At 47.8% G+C, this 16,227-nt stretch overlaps 1 protein-coding gene across 1 annotated transcript; it reads left to right on the top strand.

The window, feature by feature from the left end:
- The first annotated feature begins 10,469 nt into the window (after nucleotides 1-10,469).
- On the top strand, nucleotides 10,470-13,100 carry LOC101759866 (10 kDa chaperonin 1, chloroplastic). Its single transcript, XM_004983554.4, has 6 exons — nucleotides 10,470-10,757; nucleotides 10,876-10,926; nucleotides 11,777-11,842; nucleotides 11,926-11,973; nucleotides 12,685-12,714; nucleotides 12,808-13,100. Exons 1-6 carry the CDS (start codon nucleotides 10,620-10,622, stop codon nucleotides 12,874-12,876), a joined length of 402 nt encoding a protein of 133 aa, XP_004983611.1. The 5' UTR covers nucleotides 10,470-10,619; the 3' UTR covers nucleotides 12,877-13,100.
- The last annotated feature ends 3,127 nt before the right edge of the window (nucleotides 13,101-16,227 follow it).

Genomic DNA, 16,227 nt, shown 5'->3' with positions numbered 1-16,227 from the left:
TCGACTCTCATGTTACCTTGCATTACTCTGAGATTTTCTATGCTGCTTGATGCACAATGAATGAATCCTGTCCTGCTCACAAGCCATGAGAGAAGAGGGTGCAAGTTTTCACTGTACAACAATGTATGTGAGGCAGGACGGATAGGGCCGGGGATTTGGTTCCAGTGGAACGCAATGCAATGCACATGGGAGAGGAGGTTAGGATATGGACGGAGATTGGTGGTCCATGAGATTACGCACAAGCCTACAAGAACTCCCTCTCCTAGTCCTAGCTGCTTCAACCCCACTGGAAAAGGACTCCACTGTCCCATTGTCCTTGGCGGCTATTAGCTGCTAATAACATTATCATTGAACACTTGCTCGTTACTAATTAGCTCCGTGCGCTTCGCTATCCCAGTTCGCATTATATTAGCACAAGCAATCGAGAGGGTAGCGATGATCGCTCTAACCTAATTAGAAAAAGGCATCGTTTTGACTGTACCCTCTGGCTTGACCTGCCGTGTCGCTCGCCCAGCCGTCCTTGTTGCTGTGACTGTGAGGAGCGAGAAGCTGTGCGAGGGTGAGAGAGCTCGTGCCGCTTTTGGTGGTGGAAGGCTTTGTCCTTGCTCTGAAGCTCCGATCTGATGAGCTGCGGCATGCTTCAGCCAAGGCTCTCCCCATGCATGTACCACTGCCTGACTGCCTTGTGTGAAAGCTGGTGTTGTTTCTCATCATCTCATGCATTGCCATTGGCCTAGCCACCCTGTTTCTTTCTTTACACCCCCCCCCCCCCCCCTAGCTTTTTCTTGCAGTATAAACAGTAGGAATGGGATATGATAGTGTTACTAGAGCAGTCCATGCTTGCTGGTAGCTTTTTCTTGTTCTAGTGCCAGCAGTGAACAGCGGGTGCATGTCGAGGGAGAGACAGGGAAAGCATAAGTACCGTACCACTGCATTGCTGGCTAGGGGAGCTAGCTAGGAGCACTGACTGATGCCTTGACTTGTTTCCTCTAGAGCAAGGGGGACAAGGGCAAGAGACAAGACCAAAGAAAGCAAAAGGCCTGCTTCTGGACTCTGCAGTTTCCTCCTTTCTCTCCTTTTCCTTTCCCTTTTCTTTTCTTTTTCTTTTCTTTTTTAACTTTCATCTCGTCTCAGCTGATCATATACGGTCTCCCCCCGGCCTTTTGAGCCATTTTTCCGTGACCCATGCCGCTGTTCAGTGATCCAGTCGAGTCAAAAAAAATTGGCGTGGATGAGGAAACTGTAGCCGGTGACCGATCAAAAACACTGGGTGTGCAACTCTGCTGCACACAGGTCCTTTTTACTACTCTCATGGTCTGATCCAGACCCCACTGTTGCTGAACTGTACTAGCGCTACATGCCTTGCCTACATGTGGAGTGGACCAGAACTGATGCTTGTGGTGGTAAAAGGAAAAGGAGCTCAGCTTGGGAGATATCTTTTTTTTGCTTCTGTGAGAATAAAAATTTACCTCGCATGCGCGCGAGATGCCTGGTGCTGGGGAACATCAGCAGCGCACCTCACTATGGACACGGAAGACTGATCCTATCTTCTTTTGTCGGGCAGCAAAAATTCAACGGGCCAAATCAGAAATCACCTCAGTTTGGGAATTGGGAGTGGGAGTGGGACATCTGTCGCGAAACCCCGTGGTTGAAACTTGAAAGCCGAGGAACACAGCCACTTGTTATAGTGCTCACTTTTACAGCATCGTACCACTTGGGTCCTGTCTTTCTTTAGCGATAGCTTAGGTGTAGCAATTGTCAATGAAAAATTAATTAGCTGAAATTAGAAATGCAAGTTGTTATGCAAAAGGTAATTCTTGGTCACTATCTTAGGGCGGCCCGTTTGGTTTGACAACTAAAATTTACCACGCCTAATCTGTGGTGACCGCGATTTGTATTTGCAAGTGTTTAGCTATTGCTACAACTTAGCCTGCAACTTCTTAGCTCCCCATATCCCAGGCTCCCGGCCAATCCCAGCCCACATTCCATGTACTCCTTTTATTTTCTTTCTAATTTTCCTAAACTTTAGGTGGCTATTTTCCTTGCTACGCCTACCAAGAATGTGTGGCAATGCAAACTAGATGCAAATTAAACTAAACATGTCCTCGGTTCATTTGGATCCAATTTCTTTTCCTCTGAAACCTGAATAAGGTCAATTGGATAAGTTTTAGGCCCATCTAGACCCATAGAAAGCAAACTTGCACCCCAATTTGCAGTAACAAAATAAATGAAAATATCTCGGCCTACCATTTGCACAACTACACGTCTACACATATGTTGTCATGCATGCTGTGAAGTGTGAACGCGAGGGGCAGTGCACTCTGTTGAACCTAATGCACATGAAAGTTACGTTTGCAGTTGAGACAAAAACGAGGAAAGAAACAAACCATTCTTACCGCTACCGCTGTCACAATCAAGCCTCGTTTATTTCCCGTCCCTACACCACTACTCCAGTCCCGGTCGGTCGGGTCGGGTGATGCACCCTTTTCCTCTCCCGGTCACCCACGCCTCCCTCGCCGCGAGCTACACGTACACCCCCGTCATGCATGCCGCACTTGCCATCAACTCTTTGCATCATCGCGTACGCACGCATCATGCAACATGTACACCTACTCAAAATCACGAGAGAAAAAAAAGAGCAGCTCAGCGTCGGCGTAACAATAAGCTGCTAGCTAGGTGTCACCTTTTTCACCCTTCGCTCGTCCATTGTTAACTCAGCCCCGTTGACCAGGTGGTCGAAGGTCGATCCTTGTAATCTCGAAAAAAGAAAATAAAAAAAATTACATTTCTATCAGCACCGAGCTAAACTAACCTTCACAATCAAGTAAGATCTTCGAGCTAGCAAGGCCTTGTTTAGTTCACCTCCAAATCCCAACTTTAGCACTATGCAAAAAGAAAATTTCCCATCACATCAAACTTGCGGTACATGCATGTACTAAATGTAGACGAAATCAAAAACTACTTGCACAATTTTGTTGTACTTTGCGAGACGAATCTTTTGAACCTAATTAGTCAATATTTGGACAATAATTCACAAATACAAACGAAACGCTACATTGTTGCTACAGTAATTTGGACACCCCAAAGTTGGGAAACTAAACAAGCCCAACTTGTGACGTGCCATCGCCATTGATGGTTTGGTATCCGTTAGCTATCTTCGAAAATAGCTGGTGATCTTCGTAGTAACTTCCTTCGCGTTGCGTGTGCAGGTAGACCAAGACTGCAAGTGCACGATCTGGTTGTCGATCGTGTCTATCCAATGACGCTGCATGAGTATATAGCACCCGTACAAAGCATAACCAATCTCATTCTCAGGTGGTATGTTTGGCACGTACGCAACCTATGTATCCCGGCGACGGCAACTCGCGAACCTAACGCGGCTAGTTAATGAATTATATTATGATTAATTAGTGACGGTTTCATTTGATTATTATTATGTCAGTAGAAACCAGAGAGCTGATGACTCAGTGTCAAGTCATGCTACCTCCTGCGATTTCAGAGAGCACTGCGTACACGTGCTAATGCTTCTCGTGACAGGGACATCATCGATATAATTCATCTATGTGCAATAGATGTAGTACGCATGCATGCACTAGCGCTGCAGAGCTTGCAGCAGGGAGCAGTATTGTAATGCCGGATGGCTACATACTGTACACCGTATGTAGCGTCGCAGTACGTACCAGATCCGGATTGAATGTTGGCACTTGGCAGCGTACGAACGAAAGGAAGTAGGGCCCAGGCCAGAGGCCACGCAAGTCCTTTCGGCCCCCTCCCACCCCAGCACTGTAGAGCCAGCCAAGCGCAAGCCGCGCGATCAATGCGCGCAGAAGGGCTAGGACCGGACGGCACTGTTCGTTTGTGCTACTTTGCAGCGGCAGCTGCAAGCTCAAGTAGCTGAGCTGCTGCTGGCTGGCTGCAGATGCAAAACAGCCGCAGCTCGCAGTGGCTTAAAAGAAGCATAAGCGAAGCTACGTGCGTGATCTATCTCTAGCCGGCTGGCCCTGCACGCAGAGCGCCCGGTCCCTTGCGGCTACGTAGTACCAGCCTAGCAGAACAGCCGGCCGGCCGGATCGATCGCGTTGTTCCAGTTGCTCGTAGGACGGGCGCCGGCCTGATCTTGGGTAAGCGGGTATTTTTGCAGGTGATGCGTTAATGGACAGCTACACAAAGGCAACGGCCGGCTCGGACCGCCTTGAGGACGAGGAGGATGGCATGTGGATTACAGGCGGCTTACAGCTCGGAGTCGTCGTCGACCGGATGGGATTTATCGTCCTGCGGCCTATAATGGTCGTTCGATGGGCCTGTCGGATGCACTACTCACACTGACCTTTCTATGGGCTTGGTCTGTGTGGGATCTGTCGGCCTAGGGCATGGCCCTGGAGTCCATGGGCCGAGGCGGAAATGCGGTGTGGCTTTTTATGAGGAAAATGCGGTGGCCATTGCGCGTGGAAGACTGGTTGCAAGGCGATGAACTGATGATACAAGGCTAGTGCCAGTGTAAGGTTTCATTACACTATTTTTAAAGATGCCATATCATCCTATGAGGTGTATTCTCATGAATGAAATAGGGAGTTCCAGTGCACAGTTTCATTTCACGATTTCATAGGATGCCTATGACATTTAATTGTGAGGCATGTGATTGGATATAGTTAGATGAAATGAAACTCTATAGCCCCCAATGCAAGTTTCAATAGGTTTCATAGTCTTAGAAACAGTGTATACACAGTTTCATCCTGATGAAACTCCTTCCCTCTCTCACTTCATAACTACCATGCCATGTCATCACATATGTTGTTAATGTGCATGAAACCTCTATGAAACTCCCACTGGGATTAACCTAACTGCCTTGGAACGTTACGGAAGTAACGATGCCGCTGGTTTTTTCACAACAAAGCTACGGAGTATCTCGCATGGGCAACTAGTGGCTGTCATCAAACATGACATTGCGGTTGCGGGCTAAAAGAGCATAGGATGTCGAGGGAGCTCCGATGTTCCGTCGTCACTAATGTAATAATTTTCTTCTTTTTTTTCGAGGGGGACTACAAGATGCTAGCCCGAACAGTTACATTGATCCTTGATGTTGTCAATGATTTAATGGATTGGTCGTTTATATCCCATCTAATCTAATCAGGCAATAGTTTTTATAATGGACCTGGAAGCATCATCGTCAACGAGAAAATGTTGTTGAACCAAGCTTAGCTTATATCTTCAGAAGAGGCAACATTCCAGCAGTTCATTTGTTATGTGTATGAGCTGTAAAGGAAAAAAAACAAGGAGCAGCAGAGGTAAAACATCACTGGGTTTGAATTGATAACAAAAAAGATGAAATTTGATTCCCAATGACCGGCATTTCAGTCACCAGGCAGGCCAGTGACAAGACAGTGAATGGCAGCCCCTTTCGTATACAATGTCCCGCTGCTTTGACGTATGGATGTGTTCTAACCTCTAAGAAGTTAGTGCTGAATGAAGTACGGGAACGGATAATCCTCGTAGGGCCACACGCCGAGGTGGCGCAACCTGCCGCACTTCGCGAGCTGAAGCTCCCCGCCGGGCAGCCGCCTCACCTCCACCGTCATGCAGGAGACATGGCGTACCGCGCGGCGCGGCCTTCCGGGTTGCGCTCCATGACGACGTGCCTGGAGATACGGAACCTGCCCTCGCCCAGGTACGCCAGGCTGGTCATATCCCACAAGAGCCTGTGGCCGGCCTTCCTGCACTCGCCGGAGGGGAACGTCTCGCTCCACAGGCGCACCAGCGCCGGCCGCGGCTGCCCCTCCATGTCGCACGCGCACAGGCAGCTCCCGCCGACGGTGCTGAGGCCGATGACGCAGCCGAGCTCCGGGACGTGGAACGCGCGGCCCAGGAGCGGCAGCTCCCAGCTCCCTTCCATCCACCACGCGCCCCGCTCGACGTCCAGCGAGAAGGTGCCCCTGCGGCTCACCGAGATCCACGCGCGCGCGGCCAGCGCGAGGTACGCCGTGACGAACAGGGGCCCGTACCCGATCGGCGGCTCCGGGAGCGGCGCGGCGCTCCAGACCCCGGGATCGCCGTCGGGAAGGCGGCGGAGCGCCTCGAAGAAGCAGAAGGAGTCGCGCGGCCACGGCATCCGCAGGATCATGTCCATCACGAGCACGGCGCCGTCCCCGACGGGGAGCAGGGCGAGCCTGACCTTGGGGTCGCGCAGCTTCAGGCCGGGAACGGCGGACCGCGTGACGGCGTCGTAGACGAACGTGTCCTAGCTGTAGGACCTGAGGCCCAAGATGCTGCCGCCGGAGACGGCGAACTTTCTGCAGCCGAGCGGCAAGGGGAAGTGGGCGAAGGGAGCGGAGGGCGAGTTGCTGAGGAGAAAGGAGGGGAGGGCGAGTTGCTGATTCAGAGATGGCTGTGGTTCCACTGAAGGAGAAAAACTCGTTGGTTGCTTGTTTGCCGAGAGGAGCAAGAGGGAGGAGAAGAGGATCAACATCTCGGTGGTGGAGATGAACGAGATCAGGACTGTTGCTAGCTTCTTGCGGTGGAAGAAAGAAGAGAGCATAGGTATATCTGATCTTCACCTTGGCGCTCGACAAGCCGGTCTCGTTCATGACGCAGCTGATGCTCAGGTCGTGTAGGTAGAGCCACCGCCACAACGCTGTTTTGCCTGCACGCAAATCACGGTCGCGGCCGCCGGTCGCTCACCGTTCCACCAGGCTATTCCGGCCGCCCCACTCCCTGTGCTCGCTGCGCAGCCGCGGCTACCGCCCGCTCCATGCCGTCTTCAAATCCAATCGCCACAGGCAAGAAAACGAGATTTTAAGAAAAAATTTGCCAAGAAACAAAACCAAGAAAAAAGAAGAAATCCTGGCGTGCCAAGGGAATCAACAAAAGAACACACCTGAGGGCATCACCGGTGGAGATCCGGGGGACAGGGCACACGCGTGGCGATGGTGTCCCTCACGGCGTTGTCCCGTAGCGGGGCGCCGCCGACCTCTAGCACGCGGAGCCGCTCCACCTGGCGGCACGCCAACGTAGCCGTGAGCGGCAACCCTAGAAGGAAGAGAGGAGGTCACCTACTCGGCGGACCTCCAGCTCGCCCGGCCCGCGAGGAGCTCGCGCCATGCTCACCCAGCCAGTGGAGCTCGCCCCGTGCAAATCTAAGGCTGGTGGAGCTCGGCCAGCCTTCCACGACTCGGCTTGGCCCTCATGCGCCGCTAGCTCCTCGCGTCGTGGTGAGGCACCGATCCGGAGGAGAGTAGATGGGGCTTCAAACCGAGCCGTGGAGGGTGGGGAAAAGCCTAGCTGTGTTTTCATTTCGGGCTGAGCCTAACCGAACAGTAATTTCGATGCAGACCTAGCTTGGAAACAGGCCGCTCCAATCCGCCCGGAACAGGCCTTATTCCGGACCATTCCGAAGAAACCGAACGAACCCTTAGGCTTTGTTCGTTTCCTTTGGAACCGCTCCAATCCGCATGAAACGGACCTCGTTCCGAGCCATTCCGAAGAAACTGAATGGATCCTTAGGCTTTGTTCGTTTCCTTTGAATTGGTTCCAAGCCAGGACCTGTCCAGGATTGAGTGGATCCCCTTCCTTCACTCAATCCTGGCCAGGAACCTTTCCAAGCCCAGGAACCATTCCAAATCCACAAATAATATGTTCGGCTGTAAGGAATAGAGCTATTTTAACAGAGCTATTTCACCACAAAAAATTTGTTCTTGAAACAACGAATTCAACCAAAACGAACGTAGCAACAAGACGAACGTAGCAATAAATTTGTTCTTGAAGTAACATTTGTATTCAATAGAGCCATTTCTAAGTAGCAACTAGCAAGACATTACAGGTGTCCTCCTCTACTAGCACGGCAAAGTTCGAAGCACAACACTCTGAAAAGAAAGGAGAACAAAACAAGTCACGCCCTCCTCTCGTTAGCACTTGAGCTCTTTAACTTACTTCATTGCCGGTGTCAATTTAAAGTCAAGAAAAGTAGAAATCCACAACGCAACTGAGGATCTTCTGTTTATCAGGCATTTGAAGTTCATGCACCTAGTTCCTCAACTGTAGAGGCTGCTCCCAATGTTGTAGACATTCATAGAACATATCAGAACCAAGGCTAATGCAAAGTTGTTCTTGTCCAGCCATGCATGCATCAGAACAAGCATTGTTTGTTTCAGAGAACATATCAAAACATATCACAACAAATGGATCGGAGATAAATAACCATCCATGATGACTTAGCAGAGCATGGGACCTATAGCATATTTTATCCTAGTACGATGGTAGAGAGTTGTTAAGATATAGCATCAGGTTTGTTTTGCAAGGTAGAAAGGAGACTTTATAACTCAATAGTACTAGACTACTACGTCAGTGCCACATAAAAAACAATTGATCTATACAACGAGTAAAACAATGACAACTGATATTTAAAGACCGTTGAAAAACTGCTATGTTGAAGATATTCTGGATGAAAAACAGATTCACCAACAAAGCTTTTAAGAAGTATGTACAATTTTTTTTAAAGTAACCAGCAAGAAATTTGCAGGCATGTATTAATAGAGAAGAAACAGGCAGGTAAAATTGATGTGAATAAATTTTTGTTATAACTGCAGGCAAAATGATCAAGAATGACAGGCCATTAAGTCTGAGGTAGGAAGATCTACAAATATATTTCAAATTCAAACAGATGGGTGCCCATAGCTATATTCCTCCCATACTCCAAACAGCAAATGATGTTTCTGACTGTAGTCATCGTTACTCCAAACAAAACAACTTGCAACCGCAGTCATCGTTTTAACAATCATGAATATATTGGACACTATTTAAGAGTTCGGCACAAAATCATAATTAAGCTATAACAACATACTGCAATGACAAGGAATTGAAACTGAAAGTATACTGCCATGACAAGGAACTGAAACTGAAAGTATACTACCATCTAGCACTAACTGATTGTGGGTTTTTAACACAGAAGTAATCCAAACCTTTAGCACTATAATGCATGTGAACATAATCTCAAGCTAAACTGAACTGTTCCTGTTCAGAGTTGCAAATGTAAAGAGAGAAGCAGTAAAACATTGTGGTATGTGCCAGATACATCGCTATATTCTAAACCTTCTGATGAGACTGACTACAATGAGATGCTGGAGCAACCATATCTTATTAACACAAAATTATTTCCCCAAACAACCAGATACAGTGGAATGGCAACTTGCCAAACGCAAAAGGCCTCACTCATGATGTTTGGGAGCTGCGAATCCAAGCAACTTCTCTTTGAAATCTCTAACAGCCGTCGCTTGCACACATTTTATTAGTCTCAATCAGAAATAAACACAGGTTAAAATCATCTTATTAGTCTCAATCAGAAATAAACACAGGTTAAAATCATCGGAGACGACGTAGTATAAAACAAGTGGGTTTCGACTGGCTGAATTCCAGCTATGATGAGACTGCTGCGTTTTAGGATCGTTTCAGACTCTCTCATTCCCAAGTTCGTGCTTTCTCGTCATAAATAGGGAGGAATCATCCAACCTAGACCTGGAATCGAACACATCGAGCTCCACAAATTACAAGCAACCAATCTATCCGGCTAGCCCGCACCTGATCAACCAATCGACGAAACAACAAACCTAGGGCAATGGCCGGGGAGCAAGAAACCTAGGGCAAGAGGGAGAGAAGAGGAGAAGGCGGCCGCTTACCTGTGAGAAGGCGGTGGTCGCTGTCGCGGTGGTGGCCGTCGAAGATGTACCGTGCCATCACCTCGCGCTGCCACGTCGCCATCTCGTCGCCTCGTGTGCTGCCAGCGGAGCATCTCGTCTCCTTGCGTTGCGTGGCCAGACACCGATCTGGGAGGGATGGGGTGGGGATTACTTCCAGGCTGTGGAAGGAAGGATTGAAATCGTTCCGGCCCAGGTTTGGTTCCGAGCTATGCCAACTGAACAACAATTCTTGTGTTGGGTCGTATTCATTCTGGGCCGTTCTAATCCATCCGGATTGTGCTGCATTCCAGGCCATTCCGGCCAAACTGAACGGGCCCTTAGGCCTCGTTCGGCAGCCCATGAACGGTTCCAGGCCAGGAACTCAGGAATCTGTGGATCCGACCCTTTCACTCATTCCAGACTAGGAATGAATCCGGGGGTGAGGAGATAGGGTTCTAATCCGGGCTAAAGAGTGTGAGAGGATTCCAATCTAGGTCCGTTTTCCTTCCAAGTCGGATAAAAAGAATAACACTTTCATTGTAAGGTTGGTTTCAAACCGGGCACTTCCAACTACCGGAACGGGCCTCGTTCGGACCAATCCGCTGAAAAAAAATGGGGCCTTAGTCAGATTCGACGAGTTCGGTTCTGATATGAGGTTCCCCTGGAAAAATTATCTGGCCCCATCATCCCCCCAACTCGTGTAACGGGCCAAATTAAATGGAAGATCTCTCTACTCTCTAAATCACAGCCCAGCAAAATACAAGGGCCCAATAAGATAAGAAGCATCGAGAAGAAAACCATCAGTCGATCCACCCATTCCATCCTCGCGAGCAAGGCGAGCAGATAAGAGGGACGGGACGCACCCCCCGGCGATTGCCGAAGGCCGGAACGAACCAGCCCCCTCTTCCTCCTTCTAGAAGCTTCCGCGCCCCCTCCCCTAGCCTCCGCTCTCCAATGGCGCCCTCCCTCCTCGCCGCCGCCGCCTCACCCTTCCTCGTCGCCGGCAGCAGTACCAGCCGCCGGCCGCTGGGCGCCGCCCCCATCCGCCGGGCCGGGCTGCGCGTTGCCGCGCTCAAGTACGACCCTGCCAAGGTAGGTGGGCTCGGTGCCGTGATGACGCGCTCTGGTTTTGAATCTCCAAGGAATCAAGGGTTTTGGGGTAGGGTTCTGATGTCTGACGCTGTGATGCTCGTGTTGGTTTTTTCGTCAGGTGGCGCCGCAGTCCGACCGGGTGCTCGTCCGTCTCCACCAGATCCCTGAGGTCTATCCTCTACTTCAACTAGCCGTGAATTTTTCCAATGCCAAATTTCTCAGTATAGATTGCTTGCGACCTTGCGTGGTAATTGTTGGTGCGTTAGTCCTACTTCAAACGTTCGTAGATGGTTGAAGAATCCTTAAATGTGGTGATTCTAGTTTGTAAGTGAACACCATGTACCATGGATTGAAGTTTTACAAACCGTAGGATGGTTGTACTTAAGTTTTTGATGTTGTAAAAAGCTTAGTGTACTGATTTAGGCCTTAGGGACTTCCATTTTTCTGTTGGTATTTATAGTAGAATTGATATTTGCTCCACTTTTCAACTGTTGTGGTCTCAGTTAATTTAAGTTTAAATCTGATGAAACACATGGGGTAAGTACTTAGGTGGCTAAACAAAATTGAAATATCAAATTAACTCAATTAACATATATCCTAAGCATAGTAGTTACTTTGGCTTTTGAAGCACCACCCACCACTTGGGTTTCGGAATGTCTCGGGGAAATCTCATGTTCATATGCTAAGCTGTATTATTGGTTCACTGGAGCCTGTAATTGTAGTGTTCTGTTTCATGCACTGTATAGAGATATACAATACTGCAAACTTGTGGTTTGGCTGTTGCAAATCCATCAGATTTTTGCATTACCTATTCCTATGTGTGGTTAGTTTGACATGTTATGTGCTGGCTAGGAAGGCCCCTTTATTTTTAGAAGTTAGCAAAAGCAACTGTGACTGTTTGCTCTTCTATAGCACATAGCAGAATGATTGTCCAATCTTGTGGAACAATGTCACTGGATACAAACATGTTGATACTTTCATATAATTAGCTGTCCAACTAAACTTTTCTGTACCTGTAGAAATCTGCTGGAGGTGTATTGTTACCAAAGTCTGCTGTTAAGTTCGAGCGATATCTGATGGGTGAGGTGAGGTCTCAATCCACTGTTGGTTTCTGTGATTCTTAACTCCAGCAGGTTCTAGTTCAACAATATTGTATTGTTCATGCTAGATTCTATCGGTCGGTGCTGATGTTAGTGAAGTTGAGGCCGGAAAGAAGGTAAGCAGCATTTTGTCATATGCCCAAGCACTCACTTTTGCTAGCATGAAGCATTTTTTTCCTTGCATGTGAAGTCTGTTTACTAGAGAACGTTCTACTTGCGTGATGCACATTTTGTGGTTGCTTGTCTTCTATAATCTTTCTGTTATATGATGAACTGAATGAAAATATTGGACATGTGGGATGTACTGTTATTCTGTAAAGGAATGGATTGTAATTTTTTTTTTGAGTATGTGAATGAATAATAATTTTCAGTTAAGGTTCTTATTGTGATGGTTTGACCTTTAATTGTGAAGACAAATGTATTGTGCACTCTTCATATATTCAATCTTCTATTTAGGTACTGCTTTGTCGAGATACTTAATTGACCCTTTATAGAGGCCAAAACCCAACAGAGGGCCCTACTGGGGCTTGCATTTCATAACTAAATTGAAGAGTGGTTAAGTTTGACAATAGAGTTAACCTGCAAGCTGCAACCAACCAGTATGATCTTGTCCACTACTGCAATGTGCTGCAAAATCTGAAAACACACATGCTCTATTTTGCTTTTCTCTCCTGGTCTATTTTCCCCTCCTACTTTAGTGCTAAGGACAGAATACATCGTTTCTTCCATCAGTTCTTATAGTTGACGTAGTCCTTCCTTATATGTACTTCTACCCAAGTAAAATGTATCTCACAGGACACTCTAACCTGGTTCTTGCGATTTTGCAGGTTCTCTTCTCAGATATCAATGCTTACGAGGTACTGCCTAACTGAAAATATTTCATGGGCTTGTTCTGAGTCCTACAAGTTCTGATAAGTTATGTGACTTGCTCACTGTGTTGTATACTTTAGGTGGACCTTGGTACAGATGAGAAGCACTGTTTCTGCCGGGAATCGGATTTGTTAGCTGTTGTTGAGTGAAGTTTACCCTCAAAATTTAGACTTGGGCACCAATGCTCCAACCGCACGGGATTGATTTTGTGTCAACTTTGTTTTATGCCATTTGAATGTTCATGAATTCCACAACCTGATGAGTGTTAGTTACCAGTGAATTTTGGCCGTCATAACTCATAAGCAGGAATTATGATATGCTTCTTTCTTTTATACAGTACGCTCACATAAAGTGGTCGGATTCTAGATACGAATTATGAACGCTTACATTGCTCAGCTAGTGCTTGTGCTTCTGAACATTCTTCAAGTAACGTCGTGTGTATTTTTACTAGGGATCATGTTCTTGTCCCCCCACCCCCGTATATTGCTCAGCTAGCCTATGCCTGCCCAACTTTTTTTCGTGGAAGAATGTATCAGCGTCTTCCCCTATACCATGGTTGCCTTGGACAGTGTAATGTATCAACTCTTGTTTGGGAGAGGGGTGCTAAAGTTTAGCACCCCTACTTTAGTCTATTTTAGTCTATTTTAGCTCTTAGTTTAGCACCCCTACTTTAGTCCATTTTAGCTCTTTTGGTGCCAAACACCAGGACTAAAACTGGAGGGCTAAAATTTAGCACCCCATAATCCTTTAGCCCTTCAAGAGGTGCTAAAATAGACTAAAAGTGGTCCTGGTTATCTCTTTTCCCCCGGTGCCCCCGTCTCTCTCTCCTTCCCGTCGTGCGCTCTCTCTCTCCTTCCCGCCGCGCTCCCTCTCGCTCCCCATCCTCGCCGTAGGCTGCCGGATCCAAGGGTGAGGAGGCGGTCCAGTCCTGCCGCCATCTTCTCCTCCCGCTCCCGTGGGCAAGCTCGGCCTGGCTAGCCGCCTCCGCCCGCCTCCTACGGCCCACCCCGTCGCCCTCCGCCCGGTCACGCCGCCGCCGTTCGGTCTGGCGCCACCTCTTCCCGTGGGCAAGCTCGGCCCGGCCAGCCGCCTCCGGCCCGGCCCGCCTCCTCCAGCCCGTCCCGCCACCTCCGCCCGACTCCGCCTCCTCCGGCACGCGAGATCTGCCGCCCTCCGCCGGCCGCAGGGGAAGCTCGACGGGCGCGCCTCACGCTCGAGCAAGCGGCGCACGCCGCGGCCGGGAGGGCGTCCTTGCCGTCTATGCGGACCAGGCGCGGCAGGGCAGTAGCAGGGCGCGGGGATGACGGCTTCAATACGGTGGTGCGGTAGCAGGGCGTGGGGGGCTCGGCTTCAATCCGGCGGTGCACGAGGTCGCTGATGAGGCCGCGCTCGCCGAGGTCGTCCCCTCCGCCTCCGCCTCACCTCGCGAACAAGGACGATGTCTTCATCCACGGGCTCCGGTCCCACAACAGGCTGACTCCACGAGCTCCATCGCGAAGGTGAAGAAGCAACCCGGGGCGTCCACTGCGGCGGGGTGATGGCACTGGTCATCGAGGCCGCCGACCCGTACGACGACTTCTGACGGTCCATGGAGGAGATGGTGCTGAGCCACGGTGTCAACGACTGGGGATGGCTGGAGGAGATGCTCGTCAGGGCCAACGGCAAGAAAACGCACGGTCTCATCGCAGGAAGGAAGGAGTTGAGAAGGAAAAGCAGAGAGGGTTAAAGGAGAGGAGAGAAAACATGGGTAAATAGGTCTTTTGTCAACATAAGAGCTAAAGTTTAGTTCCTCACCCAAACACCCCAAGTGCTAAACTTTAGCCTTCATTTGAGGGGGCTAATCTTTAGTCCAGGGCTAAATTTTAGCACCCTCCTCCCAAACAGGGCCGAAATGGTCGCGAACGAAGCCCATGCTATTAACAAGTCATTTCTCATCGCTTTCAGATGTTAGTTTATGTGACGGGAAAGCACCACAGCTGTAAGATCCGACGGTGCAAAATTCAGATGACTGGAGCTTGCGAAACACCCTAACAACGTATAGCTTTTCCCTTTCTTTTCTATTTCTATTTCTGTCACGCACACCTCCTTCCCCTTTTGAGTTTGTGCGGCTCGTCCAGTGCTAGCTACGCGTGATCCCCTGACTCCGAGTAGTCTGGCCCTAATCAAAATTACCAATAAAAATTGGAATAAAAAAATTTAGGAACAACCTTTGGAGAGCAAAATTTCACGCAAAACTGAAAATCTATACAATTTTTTTAAAAATGATGTAAATATCAGACATGAACTTTTGGAAACAAACATTTTTGGTAGAATTTTGAAACAAAATTTCGAAAAATGTCCCTAAAGAAAAAATGAAGCAAAGAATCTAAAACAATATTTAGAACAAACTGTCATGAACAAAATGAAAAAAAAACAAAAATGTAGGCCAAAAACTTTGGAAGAAAAGTGAGAACAAAATATATAGAAAAAACTTCGAAGAAAGGAAAAAAAAATGAGGATGACGGATGAGAAAGTTATGAACAAAATTATAAAAATAGAAAAGATTAGAGAAAAACTTTGGAATGAAACAAATCGAGAACAAAAGTTATATAAAAACTTCATGAAAAAAAGGAAAAAATAAAAATTAAGATGAGGCATGAAGCATGCTACCATGCATGTGCCACCGTAGTTGTCTCCTTACATGGCTTTATTGTACACTTGCTACATTCATCCATCATGTGTATGTTGTTACTTCATCACACACATGGTACATTCATCCATCGTATATGCTGTAACATATTATAAAAGCTGTAGATTTCAAATGAAAGAACCGAGCATCGATCAAAACCAACCAACTTTGATCAAACCAAAAGATTAAGAAGAAGACAACATTTCAGATAATCAAATACACACGATGACACATTCATCCACCAGATATCTTATTAACCTGGAAGATGCAACCAACCATTATGGTCTTGTCTACTACTGCAATGTTCTGAGATACGCATGATGTGCTTCAAAATCTGAAAACACTCCTGCTTTTTTTTTGCTTTTCTGTCCTGTTCTATTTTCCCCTCCTACTTTAGTGATACGGACAGAGTACATTGTTTCCTTTTTTTTTTTTTGCGCGAATAGCTCAAGTTTCTTTGTTCTTACAGTTGAGGTAGTCATTCCTTGTATGTACTTCTACCCAAGTAAAATGTCTATCTCACACAACACTCTAACCTGGTTCTTCTTGCGATTTTGCATGTTCTCTTCTCAGATATTAATGCTTACGAGGTACTGCCTAACTGAAATTATTTCTTGGGCTTGTTCTGAGGCATACATGTTCTGATAAGCCCATGTTTAGTTCACTCCAAAATCCCAATTTTAGCACTATAAAGAAGATTCCCCATCACATCAAACTTGCGGTACATGCATGGAGTACTGAATGTAAATGAAATCAAAAACTAATTGCACAATTTTGTTGCAATCTAGCACAACGAACTCTGGAGCCTGCCCGGCAAAAACGGACCGGGAAT

Source organism: Setaria italica, chromosome IX, assembly GCF_000263155.2.
Source record: "Setaria italica strain Yugu1 chromosome IX, Setaria_italica_v2.0, whole genome shotgun sequence".
NCBI lineage: Eukaryota > Viridiplantae > Streptophyta > Magnoliopsida > Poales > Poaceae > Setaria > Setaria italica.
Note: the sequence above shows the minus strand (reverse complement) of the source record. Positions and strands in the feature narration are given on the sequence as shown.